Source organism: Nothobranchius furzeri, chromosome 8, assembly GCF_043380555.1.
Source record: "Nothobranchius furzeri strain GRZ-AD chromosome 8, NfurGRZ-RIMD1, whole genome shotgun sequence".
Taxonomy (NCBI): Eukaryota; Metazoa; Chordata; class Actinopteri; order Cyprinodontiformes; family Nothobranchiidae; genus Nothobranchius; species Nothobranchius furzeri.
In genome coordinates, this window is record NC_091748.1 from 71,864,547 (window position 1) to 71,880,036 (window position 15,490).

Sequence of the window (15,490 nt, forward strand, 5' to 3'; positions counted from 1 at the left end):
AGAAATAACTGCTTTTGTTGTTTGCATGTGTGTTATGTCTGTGTTTAAGATGGTGCTCCGTTTAGCTGGTGGGTGGGCGGTCCAGGCTCGGGTCAGATCCAGAACCACTGGGGAGGAGCTCTGCCCGGCAGCCGCCAGTGTGCATGTGGTCTGCAGGACAACTGTCTGGACTCCAGTTTCTACTGCAACTGTGATGCTGACTATGACCAATGGTAACTCTTGGATGCTCTATTTAACCACTGGATAGATTTTAGTCCCATTATCTTATTAACAACATTGTTAACAACCCTGCTGTGGCTAGCACTAGCAATGAGCTGATACTAACATGAAGCAGCTAATACTAAAATAAACCACAAAGTAAAATAATTCACACTATTGGACAAAAATATTATTACTTACAAGTCCAGTAGCAACAAAGCCAGGTCATCATCAGTCCGTGAATTTTGAATCCTCCTTTAGCTCCCTCGAAATAGCGCTGGGCAAGCTGATGTTTTGCAGATGTTTACTCTGGTTTTAGCTCTTTGTTTAGCCTCTAAAGACATTATTCTCTGCATTTACTTCCAGGCTCTGTCATGATGCCAACATCAAAAGCAAATTTATTTTTTTTCTTCTTCTTGTGCTTTTTATTGATGATCGATGAACTGAAAATGCTAATTGCTAGCATTATAGCTAAAAACTGTAGATCAGGTAAAGAGCACCCCCTAGAAAACCACTCCACAAAACTATCTAGTGCGTTTTTTGGTCAGTAGAGGGCTGCAGAGTGGTGTCAAATATGAAACTAGTCAAGTTTCCAACCCAACAATCACTGAGATCAATGTTAAAGCTCTAGCTCAAAGTAAAAAAAAAAAACACCTATCTATTGTTACTTTAACTGGGAAAAAACCCTAAAATAATTAAAGGAGAGGATGTTTTTTTTTAAAATGCAAAGATAGTTTTTGATTGCTTTTTGGTTAATTTAGAGGATACTCACAATATGTTCAAATAGATAAAAAATGAGAATTTTCTAATTTTAATCTGGTGGTTTGTTTCTGAATAGTTAAAATTACTCCTTGTTCACAATTTATCTCATTAGACACAAAAGCTCAAGATGAAGCATTTTTGTTAGTAACATTGCTGTTTGATGTTTTTGCTCTGCTCAGTTTTAACAATGAGTCGAATTTGCGTTCACTGAAGACAGCTGCGCTTGTGAGAAAAGCATTGTACTGAATACTGAACCCTGTGGATCCCCATGACCATAACTCGGTGTGCGGAGGCCTCACTGTTTACAAAAATAATTTATATTTCACTTGAACATAAACTCTAAGGAATAAAAGAGGAATCATAAAAAAACTATTTATCATTCCAAATGTTTTAAGTCATTCAAGCTAAGCGTTAAAGAAAGATGACTCAACAGAACGATGATTTCTCCTTTTTTGGAATACTTTGTGTGCAAAAAAATTCCCATGAATTTATAGAACTACATCTTTGCAGGTTTTGGAAAGTGTGCTATAAAATACTATTAACTGGAGTTTGCATGTGTAATACCGTAAAAAGATGGTTAAAAAAGTGGAATTGTTTTTGGCCACTTTAAGGAAAAAATAACAGGAAAAGCCGTGTATGGTTTTTGAAGCACTCGTACAATAAGATGCTGAAAATATCACAAAATGTGTTTTTTAACAGACATCTTCTTAAATTACCGACTTTGTAGAATCAATGACAGTCTTCTGGCTGTCTTATGGGCTCGACACACGGGAAGCGACATCGCCTTTCCTCCATTCATTTTCAAAGAGACATGCACGACAAAGCGATAATCGCGGGTCTCCCTCCTACTAAGCGAAACGCAAAGAACGTGCGCGTGAAATTTTGCGCTCGTGCACGTGTCGTGCACGGACGACCCAGCGACGCGATCACAGAAAGTTGAAAAATTTTCAACTTTTCATCGCTGTCGCTCGGACGAGGACCAATCAGCGGAGGTTACATTCTCTGACCAATGAGCGGACAGGATGCTCCATACATCTCTGAGCAAACACGAAGGTGAAATTGATTATTATTATGTTTTATATAGTAAAATCAGAAGTAAGATTTCACATAACTCTAGCAGCACCTTGTAAAACATCATATCTACCACTTTATTAACTCTGAACTGCTTAAATAACCTTAATTCCCTCCAACAGCCAAACAAAACAACGGAAGTTTCAATTTCGCCATGGAACAGAACGTGTAGACGGCTTTGCCGCTGGCCGCTGCCGCGGATCGTCTCCCGTGTGTCTAGCCCATTACGGGTCCTTAATTAGATATAAATTAAGTTATTTTACACCTGCAACAAATCCCGAGACGTTTAAACATTCTCTTTCCAATCTTACATTTAATTCCTTTTATTCAGAGTCGAGCACGCTTCGTCACTCCTGCTCCAGATGTGCGTTAGGACTCAGTTTCCTACTCTATCCAGCATACCAAAAGAGTCTTCTTTCTATCATCTTTCAGCCTGAATCCTAAACGTTAAGTGCACAGACTGTCTCCTGCCGTCGATAACTCATTCATTCTCCTCGTGTCAATAACTCATCAGATTCAACCGCACCGTGTGGTCCTGAATTATAAGTTTAACAATATTTTGCGGCAATGAGGCAGACTTCTAGGATCTAAAATATCCAAAATGTGTGCAGCTAAATGTGCATATGAATCACTCAGAAAATCTTTGAATGAAGACATTTTCTTTCTCCACTCTAGGGCTGATGACTCGGGCCTGCTTACCCATAAGGACAACCTACCGGTCAGGTCTCTGGTGCTGGGTGACCTCCAGCGACCGAGATCAAAAGCTGCCTACAAGGTGGGACCTCTGCGTTGTCATGGAGACAGTAAGTCTCTGTCAGCCGCATGCTTTTTTTGCACGTGGCTGCTGATAAATGCGGGCACTGCTGAGATTATTACACATAGGGATGATTTATTAGAATATAATTCAGGTAATAAGTTTTTTTCAGACATATAGTGAGTGGAATCCTGGTGTTCACTGCTTTTCACCATTTAACTTGTTAATGAAAAACTGGACAGCAATAAACTACACAAGCTAATTAGAAGAGCCACAGCTAAAATATGACTCCCCTTGCTCCTTAATAACAGCCACTAATGGGGGGAAATGCTAAATAAATTAAAATGATATATATTACTTAATTTAATTACTTATAATTTCAATATTGGGTTTTACGATTAGATAAATAAACACCTGAAGATAAATCAACATAAATGAGATAGCATAGCTGGAGTCGAGCCTTTGTTCTCACCTAATTAGCTGAACAGTTGGTTCATTTGTTTACTACATGGTTTTCATTATACAGCCGTCATAATGAGCTTTCTTTAATGAGCTTTTGTTCCAGAGTGATGCATCTGGAGTCTAGAAAAAAAGTTTTACAATCCATCGTGTTGGAGAACAAGAGAAGCGTACCGAGCTATTGGAAGCTTCTCAGCTTTTCTGTTTTGCAGAGAACTTCTGGAACGCTGCGTTTTTTGACAAGGAAACGTCCTATCTTCACTTCCCAACGCTTCAAGGGGAGCTGAATGCAGACATCTCCTTTCTGTTCAAAACAACTTTCTCCTCTGGGGTCTTCCTTGAGAATCTCGGCATCAAGGATTTCATAAGAATAGAACTCAGCTGTAAGTAACACCCCTACAAAGTTTTACCTCATTGATGAAATAGGCTTTTTTTCACGCAAACATTGCATCATGAGACAGTATTATGTTTTGTTTTGTTTTTAATTTTGGATGCTTGAGCAGGATATGTGGGCAGAATTAGCTTCAAAGCTGTAATCCCCAGTTTACCCCCCTTTCAGGAATTATGTATGACTGTTTTAAACATTTGTAAAAGTGATTGTCTTACCCTGTACTGTGATGTAATGCAGGCAACACATCATTTTTGCCCCTGTCCCATAGAGCCCTATGCGCCTTTCAGCATTAGCTAATAGTGTTAGTCATCTGCTAATATTCATTCAATCACAGAGCGTTTGATTGGTGCCAAGAGAGTTGGCACCATTTCTTATGGACAATAGAGTCTTAAAACAATTATATATATATATATATATATATATATATATATATATATATATATATATATATATATAATACCTCCTCTAAATCCAAGACCATGGTCTTGAATTGGAAAAGGGTAAAATGCATTCTTCAGGTCACAGATGAGGTCCTGCCGCGGTTTTGTTCATAAGGCAGCGTGAGGAAGGCTGCAGCGTGAGATCTATAGGCAGATTGGTGCTGCGTTTGCAGTGATGCGGATGTGGTGAAGAGAGAGCTGAGTCGGAAGGTGAAGGTCTCGATTTACGGGTTGAGCTACGTTCCTACCCTCACCTATGGTCACGAACTTTGGATAGGGGACAACAGAACGAGGTCGCGGATACAAGCGGCCGAAATGAGCTTTCTCCGCAGGGTGGCTGGGCTCTCCCTTAGAGGCAGGTTAAGAGGCTCGGTCATCTGGGAGAGGCTCAGTGTAGACTCGCTGCTCCTCCACATCCAGAGGAGCCAGTTGAGGTGGTTTGGGCATCTGGACGCCACTCTGTTGAGGTTTTCCAGGCACGTCCAACCGGGAGAAGGCCTAAAGGGAGATCCGGGACAGGCTGGAGGGACTATGTCTCTCGGCTGGCCAGGGAGCGCTTTAGGATTCCCCCAGAAGTGCTGGCCCAAGTGATAAATGATAATAAATGACCCGCACTTGTATAGCGCCTTTCAGAGTCAGAGGACTCCAAAGCGCTTTACACTACAGTGTATCATTCATCCGTTCACACACACATTCCTACAGTGATGGGGATGAGCTACATTGAAGCCACAACTACCCTGGGGTGCGGTGACAGAGGCGAGGCTGCCGAGCACAGGCGCCACCAGTCCCTCTGACCACCACCAGCAGGCGAGGTGGGTTAAATGCCTTGCCCAACAACAAAATTCTCTGTCCAAAGCCGGGATCAAACCTGCAACCAAGTGGATGGTGAGAGGGAAGTCTGGTCTTCTCTCCTCTGCTGCCCCCGTAACCCAACCTCGGATAAGCGGATTTGAATGTATGTGTGCATATATATACAGGGCTCTTCTCAGCAAGGTTCCACGGTGGCGGGCCGCCAGCGCGGAACCGTCATTTTATACTGTGGTTTTTTGTGTTTTTGATCGCCCCTGTGCTTAAAAATCCCCATTGTAAAATATTGCGTCTCGATTACGGACATATCTCGATTTCCCGGGTGACCGAGACTCGCTGCCCCATTAAGCAGAAAAATGGCGAAACGAGCAGGCGAGAGCACAGCGAAAATCACCCTCGACCCATCTCGATGTAAGTGTAATTTCATCTTTGATCCTTCCAGATCGATAAAAAAGATTTTTTTTTGTTTAGTAAAGTTTTTGCTCGCTATTATTTCCTAATTTTCTAAAACATGTGCAGCACTACAAGTGTTTACCTAGACGCTGCTCACGTAATGGATGTAAACAGTTAAAGAATGGGTTCGTTCTTACTGCATGCCTCCAAAGACTGGTCTCTGTGACTCATTCATGTTTTAGCAACGGGTGGTTTATCCCTTGGGTCCACGTGGCAGGGGTGAGGAGTGAGCACCGCCTCACCCCTGCCACATGGACCCAAGGGATAAACCATCAATCCTGCTCAATGGCTAACTTTTCTCGTGGGGTCACCCATAAAGATAGTGGGAGGGTTAATAATAATAACAATAATAATAATGAATAGAAAGTGCTTCTTTCTGGCTCCAGACATATCTCCTAGATCCTGAAACAGGCGCACCAGGGCTTTTTCCCCCAGAGTACGACTTACAAGGCATTCATCCCTACTAGACGCCCCTGCAAATGTATTGATTGATCTGAATGTCCTTTGTTTTGTTTGTCAAATGAACTAAAGTCATTTCATAAATGTGTTGCTATCAATAATTAATGCAAGAAAAATGGGAACTAATAACTTGGCATTTTCAGGTGGTCCAGGATCATATTGTCTCACTGTTGTGCCTTTGGGTTTGACACGTTCCTGACCTTTTACGTGAACAACAAAATCATACATTTGCATGAAAATGTAAAAAGTGAAACATTTCATTTCTTTCCACAATAATTTTGAGTATCAGATTAGAAATTGTTTTTACCTCTTCTGTACATTTAGTGTTTATTCAGGTTGGATAAATAGCTGGAGTGTGATATGAATTAAAGTTTTTGGATTTGATTAAAATAATCTCAACCTATATTTTATGTTATTTAATCAATTTCCCTCTGGGATTAATAAAGTATTTTTGAATTGAATTGAATTGAATTTCAATCATTCACACACAGGTGACCCACAGAAACAACAAACAAACAAAAAACACACCAACGTTGCCCCTCCTCCATGAGGATGCCTTCTTAAACAGCTCAATGTTGTGAAATCACCACCCTGATGTTATTGTGACAGCTGGATTGAGATGTATCTGGATTATTATCACTCCTATGTCTGGAGCCAGAAAGAAGCACTTTCTATGCCTCTTGGTGTGTATTTGTGTGTGAGTGTGTTTTAAATCTATCCAACATCAGCCATTTCTCTACCTCTGAAGGAATAGGATTCTTTTTTTATTTTATTTTCTGTTTGAAGATGCAGTCATCACAACTGATGTCTCTCTCTGTGGTGTATTAAGTTCCCTTTTTTATGTTTCAGCCTTTAAGGGTGTTTTTGCTCATGTCTCATCAATAGTTTTTCTGTTTTTAATAAAAAATAATCAGTCAGCCTAGAATTATGAGGAATATTATTATTGTCTGACTCAGGTGTGAATTTTGGGGGATCAGGACAAATACCGGGGGAGGTAAAAATACTAAATCCTAAAAGGCTTGCAGTCAAACCTGTAGTAATGAAACACATCTGTGACCAGCTCATACACTGTAAATGTGTGTGTGTGTGTGTGTGTGTGTGTGTGTGTGTGTGTGTGTGTGTGTGTGTGTGTGTGTGTGTGTGGATTTATCCAATAAAAATTCCACTCTGGGTTAGTACTTCCACAATAAAATATTGTTTTGTTGACCATATAGACAGACAGACACAGATTAGGAGGGGTGGGGGATAACAATTGAGCCTGCAGTCTTTCTTTCCTGCCCCAGGCCGGTTGGTAATCACTACAGGTTTGTGTCCAGCTCTCTGTCCATGCAGCCAACAGATAGGTCTGTGGGAGGCCTTCGGTTTCTGCTAACTAATGATGGAGTAAAAACAACTAACTAATGCGTTTATTGAAAAATGCCCGTCTGGATTCAAACATTCACAGTTGAAAGAAATTGTATTTTTTTATTATTACAGTAAAATATCTCACTTAAAGGCCAAGTTCACTGAGAAACAATTTTTTGCTTGATATTTTTTAAATATGATTTGTGTAACACACAAGCCGAACGTAAAAATAGTCTTCTACGCCTATTTCCTGTGTTAGTCCCCAATTTTAAATAGACAAGGAAGCTTTTGGATTAGAAAAGATCTACGCCACACCAAAAATTAGCATTCATGAACTCATCCATCCTGGTTCGTGACGGGGGAGGCTGTTGTTGGTTTAACGTCCAGAAAACAGCGCAGAACATCTCAGCTGACAGAAGCTAACCCTTAGTATTAGCAACCCCACCACACAGTAAAACTCGATCCAATTCAAGTATTTTTTATATAGCCTAGTGCCAAATCCTGACAAGAGTCGTGTCACGGCACTTCACAAAGTAAACATTCCAATACAGTTAAGTTCATTAAGTCCACACCAATACAGCCCCCCCCCCCCCCCCCCCACACACACACACACACACCATATATACCAAGTAGTCTTTCTCTGGATACATTGTGATTTCTATTTAGTAGGAGATGAACTTTATTGTATTTATTCTAGTGAATCTATAATTAAATGGGTAAACTAGTAGTAGCACATTCCAACGTCAAAGAAAGTAAAATGTTATTATCAGGAGAGGGAGAATGTTTTAATGGTTAGCAGCAGTGTTCAAGCCGATGGCCCCCTCCATGAGGCTACCACAGCTCAGCAGAACATCATTGTAGCTTCTTCTGGGGAGAAAAACACTTAGAGAAAAAATAAAGTTAACAGCTGAAATAGCAGGAAATAATACAGTTAAAGAGCAGATTGTAGAAGAAAGTAGTCGAGTGTGGAAAGTGGTCGGTATAATAATACATCTAACTTATATAGCGCTTGTTTAGGACACTCAAACACACTTCCATGCACTCTCACATTTACACACCGCCAGTGATGGTAAGCTGCTTTGTTGCCACAGCCGCCCTGGGGCGGTCTGACAGAGGCGAGGCTGCCATTTGGTCCCGTCGGCCCCTCTGACCACCACCAACACAGGCAAGTTGGGTGAAGTGTCTTGCCCAAGGACACAACAGCATTATACCTCTGGCGGGAGCTGGAATCAAACCCATGACCCTCCGATCATTAATCAACCCGCTCCACCACCTGAGCTACTGCTGCCCCACGTAGTGTGTCCTCCAGCAGTCTAAGCCTATTGCAGCATAACTAAAGAGATAACTCTGGATAACCTAGCCTTTTAGATGGAGGCATGTTGGATGCAGGGCAAGGGAGAGCCGTCTTTACCGACTGTGTTCTCCACCTCCCTCTACTCGCCCACTTGTCCAAACATGGTCTTACATCATCTTTGGTTTGTTCTTGCTGTGTTGCTTTTCTAACTGCATTGTTGGTTCTTTTTTAAAACACAGAAAAGGTTTCTTTTTACCTTGCTGACAGTTTCGTTCGTGGCTGCAAACTTTCTCAGAGCTGACGCTGATGGTGGCGTCACTTCCTACTCTGTTTATCCGCGGGCAGCAGAGGGCGACAACGTCCTCTGCTGCCCGCGGATAAACGGAGCAGGAAATGACGCCACCATCAGCGTCAGCTCTGAGGACGTTTGCAGCTGCGAACGAAACTGTCAGCAAGGTAAAAAGAAACCTTTTCTATGGTCTTACATCAGAATTTAATAATAGGCCCTATCACATAAAAATGTTTTAAGCCTAGTTTAAGAGATTTATATGTGAGAAGGAGGGTCTTAAAATCTATTCTGAATTTAACAGGCTGCCAGTGTAGGGGAGCTAAGACAAGAGAGATATGATCTCTATTTTTTATTCTCATCAGAACTCTAGCTGCAGCATTTTGGACAAGCTGAAGACTTTTAACTACATTTTGTGGACTTCCTGATAGTAATGAATTACAGTAATCCAGTCTTGATGTAATAAATGCATGAACTAGTTTTTCAGCATCACTCCTGGAAAGGATGCTTCCAATCTTAGCAATATTCTGGAGGTGGAAGAAGGAAATCCTACAAACTTGTCTAACGCGGGATTTGAATGGCATGCCGTGGTTAAAGATAACACCAAGGTTCTTTACTTTGTTCTCCAAGATTAAGTAAATGCTGTTCAGGTCAGGCGATTGACTAAGAAATTTCCTTTTTCAGAATTTTTGGTCCAAAGATGAGAACTTCAGTCTTGTCTTGATTTAAATGCAGAACGTTTTGAGCCATCCAATTTTTTATGTCTTCAAGACAAGCCTGTAATCTAACTAACCGATTAGGTTCATCAGGGTTAATGGATAGATATAGCTGAGTATCGTCAGCATAACAGTGGAAGTTTATCCCATGCTGTCTAGTGACTTTACCAATTGGAAGCATATATATAGAAAAATAATTGCTCCAAGCACTGAACCCTGTGGTACTCCACAAATAACCCTGGAGTATGAAGAAGATTTGTCATGTACATTAACAAAATGAAATCTATCAGACAGGTAGGATTTAAACCAGCCTAGCGCTGTTCCTTTGATCCCTACAACATGTTCAAGCCTTTCTAAAACATTATTGTGATCAATAGTGTCAAAGGCAGCACTTAGATCTAACAAGACTAGAACAGACACAAGATTCTTGTCTGAGGCCATGAGAATATCATTTGTAACTCTCACTAATGCAGTTTCAGTGCTGTGATACTCTCTAAAACCAAACTGAAATTCCTCAAAGAGATCATTAGTGTTTAGATACTCACGCTCGATTGGCCACTATTTTCTCAAGGGCTCCTTCAGGCTTGTATTCAGGCTTGTGTCATTTGTGGTGAGAAAGCATCAATGTTGCAAAGCAAACAGTCAATGGTAGAGTTGCATTGCTGTTAGCCATTCAAAGGCAAGATGTCAGAACATCAGGAAATAAAACTCCAAATCCAGCTGTTTGAAACACACCTCTCCTCCGGTGTTATGGAAATAACTTCTACTTCCTGAAACAGGACTAAATCAAGTACATAAACACAGCTTAAGTTTAGACAGTCGAAATGGCCAAACATCTTTTAATGTGGGACCCAGTCTGAAGCCTTTAACCACCTCTCCTGCTGGTGGTGGTCAGAGGGACTTGTGGTGCCTGTGCTCGACAGCCTCGCCTCTGTCAGTGTGCCCCAGGGCAGCTGTGGCTACATTGTAGCTCATCCCAATCAGTGTGTGAATGTGTGTGTGAATGGATGAATGATGCACTGTAGTGTAAAGCACTTTGGTGTCCTTACTCTGACAGGCGCTATACAAGTGCGGGTCATCTATCGTTTATCATTTTTTTGGAGGTAGCCACTAGCGCTAGCTCTGACATTTCATGTTACCTGTCAATCAAATCTATTTATTCATAATTGAAAGTATTTAATTACATCTAAACGGAAGAGTTACAAAAACAAAATCACCCCCGTCAGAGCTGTCATGACTGTAAACTAGATCTATTAAACCTTAAATATGTTTTGAACTAGGCTGTAAACATGTTCATTTCTGCTGTGAAATTGTCATTTTTAACATGGGAGTCAATCAGGTTTTGCTTGCTTCTGGTGCCAGACTCTTTTAGATGAGGGTGGAACTGCAATTGTTGCCACTTCCTTGTTGGGAGCAGTTCTGGGTGTCCTAGGTTCCCGTTTGGTAAAAGCTCATTGTGTTGCTGATAAATCAAACTTACTTCCTGTAACGACTCCACCAGTGATGATACCAGATTTTGTTGATCAAGCTTTGGATCACGGAAAACGTAACCACTAACAGAAACTGAAACTTCATTAGCCAAAACCTTAAGCCAGGGCTATTCAAGTCCGGGCCTCGAGGGCCAGCATGTTTGAGTGGTTTCTCTGTTCCAACACACTAGATTCAGTGGTTGCGTCACCTGTGCAGCAGCTCATCAGGCTCTGCAGAACCCTGGTAATCACCAGGTTAAAACTAAAACGTGCTATACCGGCCCCTGAAGCCCAGAATTGAATAGCCCTGCCTTAATTCAATTCAATTCAATTCAGTTCAGTTTAAAAATACTTTATTAATCCCAGACGGAAATTCAATTTTCAGTACAGACAATCCCAAGATCAGACATACATACATAGACACATGACAAGAATTGTTGACCGTGGTCATTCGCAGCACGAGTCGCGCTATCGTTAAAGATCAAGTGGGTTTACATGAGGATAGAGTCGGGGGGGGGGGAGGCACTTCAGAGAGGGTAGCTCTGCTATGCAAAAAAAAAACACCTCAGACAGATATGCGCACAGACTTCAGACGATAAACAACATAAGTCTCCACTAGGTGGGGATAGAAGGTTCTGGGACTCTCCTCACTTCAGAGTGCGCAGGCGCAGAGCAGCGCTCACCACCTCTGTTTGGACCGGGGAGGGAGATAATGGGATTAGAGAGCACATTGACTCCTAGAGATGGTTCCACGGCTTTCACCGGTCACAGTCCCGCCCAGGCTGGGATAGGGAGAAAGAGTTTCCATAGCGACAGCAGCATTCCACATATTTTCTGAGGGGAGTTTACACTTCAGCCCCAAAGGCTTCAAGGGCACCAGATTCAGATAGTAAGAATTATTTTGGGGACTGACGGAGATCATTTCCTCTCTGCCTTAGAGTTCTGTCGGTCTACAACCCATCGAGGTCCAATAATGGCGTTATCAAACTATTCCAATCCATGCTGATCCGTCAACTCTCTCCTGGATCGAATCAACCTTCTGTGCCAGAGCCTGAATCTCAGCCCAAGTTCCAAGTTTACCCAGCTATTGACCCAGCCGAGTCAAATGACCTTTTGCACAGAAAACCCATATTTCCTCACGTTACACGACTCATCTCGACAATTATATGAGTCTGTGAGTTTACACCACGATGCATTCCATCCCTGAGCTCCGGGATTGAGCCAATATTCCTCGAAAGCTCCTTAACTTTCCAGTATGCCAGGTAACCGCTCAGGCCAAACAGCAGAGATCCTGAAACCAACACCACGAATATCCAGACATCTTCAGAATCCTCTACAGACAGTTGAGAGAGGCAGATCAAGTTCCACTGTTTCCTGGAGTCCATGATATACCCAGCTGGTTCTGTCCCAGAGGGACATCCGGGAGCCCCTTCTCCCGTTCTCATTGTTGAAAAGATTTTGTCAATCGCGTTGAAAGACCAACTGACCAGATCCATGTTTAATAATTTCCAGTTCCCAGAAAAAAATGCAGAGAACAGCAGTTGATGTCAGTTTTTACTTTTGTCCTTTAGGACTCCAAGAATGGGTTTGTCAGTCGCTGTAGCATCCCAACCTCCTTTAAACACTACTGAGAAGTTTTTGACACATTTCATCTGATATATTACTTTTTGTCAGCTTCCACAGAAGTCGTCTTCTCATTTGATGTGGGGAACGGGCCTCTGGAGGTAAAAGTTGAAACCAGCTTCCCACTAAATGACAACCAGTGGCACAGCGTGCGAGCCGAGCGAAACGTGAAGGAGGCTTTGCTACGAGTGGATGATCTTCCTGCCGTCGCACACGAAGCTCCTGCTGATGGACTAATTCATCTTCAGCTGAACAGCCAGTTATTTATAGGTGAGAATAAAAGGTTTGGATGTCTCTTCTTGTGTGTGCTCCCCCTTTTCCCAAGTCACCTCTGACAACCGGTGCAGGATCAAAGTGGAGCTTGAGTTGTCTGACTTTGGGACCTGCTGGATGTGTTGTGCTGCCAGAATCGTCAGGGTTGCGCTGAGGACAATCTACGCACTCGCACTCCTGGACAAGAACATACAATTGAAGGGTGCAAGGGTTGAAATTCCAGTACTGGGACTGCAACTATGCCGCATTAAGGTGCAAATGACTAAATACCAACCATGAATGTGCAAAGAATTGCATTGCAACACGATTCTTGTCCAAAGTTCAAACAAAGGCAACTTTATTCTCTGAAGATTTATCATTTCAGAAGCTTTATTGATTCAAGAGAGCTGTTTTCTTGCTTTTGGACCAAAGAGATTTGACTGGTCAGATGTTTAAAAACACAGAAAATGTCATCAATCTCAAGAGTTCTTTGTTTTCATGCTGATCTTCAGTAGTGGGCAGCGGTAACTCAACAGGTTGAGCAGGTTGAGCGGGTTGTCCAGTAATCGGAAGGTCGCAGGTTCGATCCCGGCTCTGGACAGAGAATTCTGCTGTTGTGTCCTTCGGCAAGACACTTAACCCACCTTGCCTGCTGGTGGTGGTCAGAGGGACCGGTGGCGCCTGTGCTCGGCAGCCTCGCCTCTATCAGTGTGCCCCAGGGCAGCTGTGGCTACATCGTAGCTCATCACCATCAGTGTGTGAATGCGTGTGTGAATGGATGAATGATACACTGTAGTGTAAAGCGCTTTGGAGTCCTTACTCTGAGAGGTGCTATACAAGTGCGGGTCATTTATCATTCAGTTAAAAACTAAAGAATTGTGTTAAATGTGCCTTAGACTGTCATTTACAGGTGAAAATAAAAAAATAGAATATGGTTAAAAGTTTGTTTATGTCAGTAATTCACTTCAAAAGCCAGATATTTCAAGCCGTTATTTGTTATAATTGTGATGTTTATGGCTTACAGCTGATGAAAACATCTAAACTAAATTAGAATATTGTGAAAAGGTTCAACCAGCTGATAAATCCAAAACACCTGCAAACAGTTCCTGAGCCTTTAGATGGTCTCTCAGTTGAATCACTGAAATAAACAGACTTTTGCACCATATTTAAAAGAAATACAGTTTAATGCCTCTTAAACTGAGCTCATGTGTCTGGGGATGTGGCTGAGGAATGTGCAGTGTTGTAGGCCTGACTTGCTGAGATTGAATTAATCCCTTTTGACACTTTCTGAGTCATGTTCCTCTTCTGGCACCGCTGCACTTTGCCACTCGGCTCCTAAATGAGCCCTCCAGTATTGCTGTACTTATAGAACATGGCCCTTAATTGGTTTGTGCTCTCACACCACGTAGTGGGAAGGTAAAAGTGCTAAAGTAGCTGAACATTTTGCCACCATGCAGATGTTTTCTTTTGCCTCCAAGAGAATTTCTGTTCTTGTCTCTTTCATTTAGTCATCGTCCGACTGGGAGGCTCCGTTTTCCAGTAATTTGGTTCCTCCTTTGCAGTCTAAACCAGCAGTTTAGACTTTTTTATTATTTACCTCGGCTGTTTGAATTTTCCTAAAATACAAGTTTTCTTCTAAAGTGTGGTGTGGGATGTATTAGTCTTCACTGAGCTGTTTGGAGGCATTTCATTACATTTTCTACAATGAATGCGTTGACACAGAAGGCAGCTAGAGTTTCACACAGAGTTTAGTAATGTTTGTAATGAAAAGCTGCTCTGGCTCAACATTTGAACTCTTTCCAAATTCTACCAGCATGATCTCCAAACTCCAGTTAAAACAAACTGATTCATAGCTAAAGAATCACACTTTGGGGAAATGCATATTTGCCAAGTCTAAACTAAGGGCTGCTAGATTGGAATATTACTTTTCAGGTAAAAGGAGAAAATGATGTTTTCTTCCACCTGTCAGTGCAAACACTTAATATCGGGTACCAGGTGGCCCATCAGCCACATTTTAGACAATCAGTAGTCATACCAGAGCTACGGGGAGTCTTTGTTTTACCCTGCAGAGCAGACACCAGCATATTGTGCTGCTGTTGCAATCCGAACTTCAGTTGTTTAATGTAGAGAAACATCTAGCAGAACTTGTTTTTGTCCTCTTTGCAGGAGGCACTGCATCACGACAGAAAGGCTTTCTGGGCTGCATCCGCTCTTTGCAGCTGAACGGAGTCACTCTGGACCTGGAGGAGAGGGCGGAGATGACACCTGGAGTCCGACCCGGTTGCCCGGGTCACTGCAGTAGCTACGGCAGGTTCTGCCAGAACCAGGGACGCTGTGTGGAAAAAGCCAACGGCTTCTCCTGTGACTGCAGTCAGTCTGCCTACAGCGGAGCCTTTTGCCATCACGGTACAGATAAACAGACAACTGATCGTCTCACTGCTGTTTTTCTTTTCTATTTCCATCCCAATTACATCTTTTCTACCTCCACAGACGGATTCAGCAGATGATGAATCTTTAAAAACCTTTGATTGAAGATCTGTACACGCATGCCTTTCAGAAATTCCCAAATCCATCAGCTTGCAGACAGATTGACGGATTATTAACTGACAAATCACAAACCGCAGCAGCAGAAGCCTTGGGGAAACATTGTCTATTATCTTTTTGAAATTGAAGGAACATCTCTTCTGGAAGTCCAGATTGGCTCTTTGAGTT

General features: G+C 42.2%; 1 protein-coding gene across 1 annotated transcript in view; it reads left to right on the forward strand.

The window, feature by feature from the left end:
- Positions 1-15,490, forward strand: part of LOC107392963 (contactin-associated protein-like 4) — a 107,815-nt gene that overhangs the window by 75,617 nt on the left and 16,708 nt on the right. Inside the window, exons 14-18 of the mRNA XM_015971065.3 lie at positions 50-212; positions 2,707-2,834; positions 3,457-3,627; positions 12,578-12,796; positions 14,945-15,184. Of these exons, the coding sequence (XP_015826551.3) occupies positions 50-212; positions 2,707-2,834; positions 3,457-3,627; positions 12,578-12,796; positions 14,945-15,184 (921 nt within the window). The remainder of the gene's footprint in view (positions 1-49; positions 213-2,706; positions 2,835-3,456; positions 3,628-12,577; positions 12,797-14,944; positions 15,185-15,490) is intronic.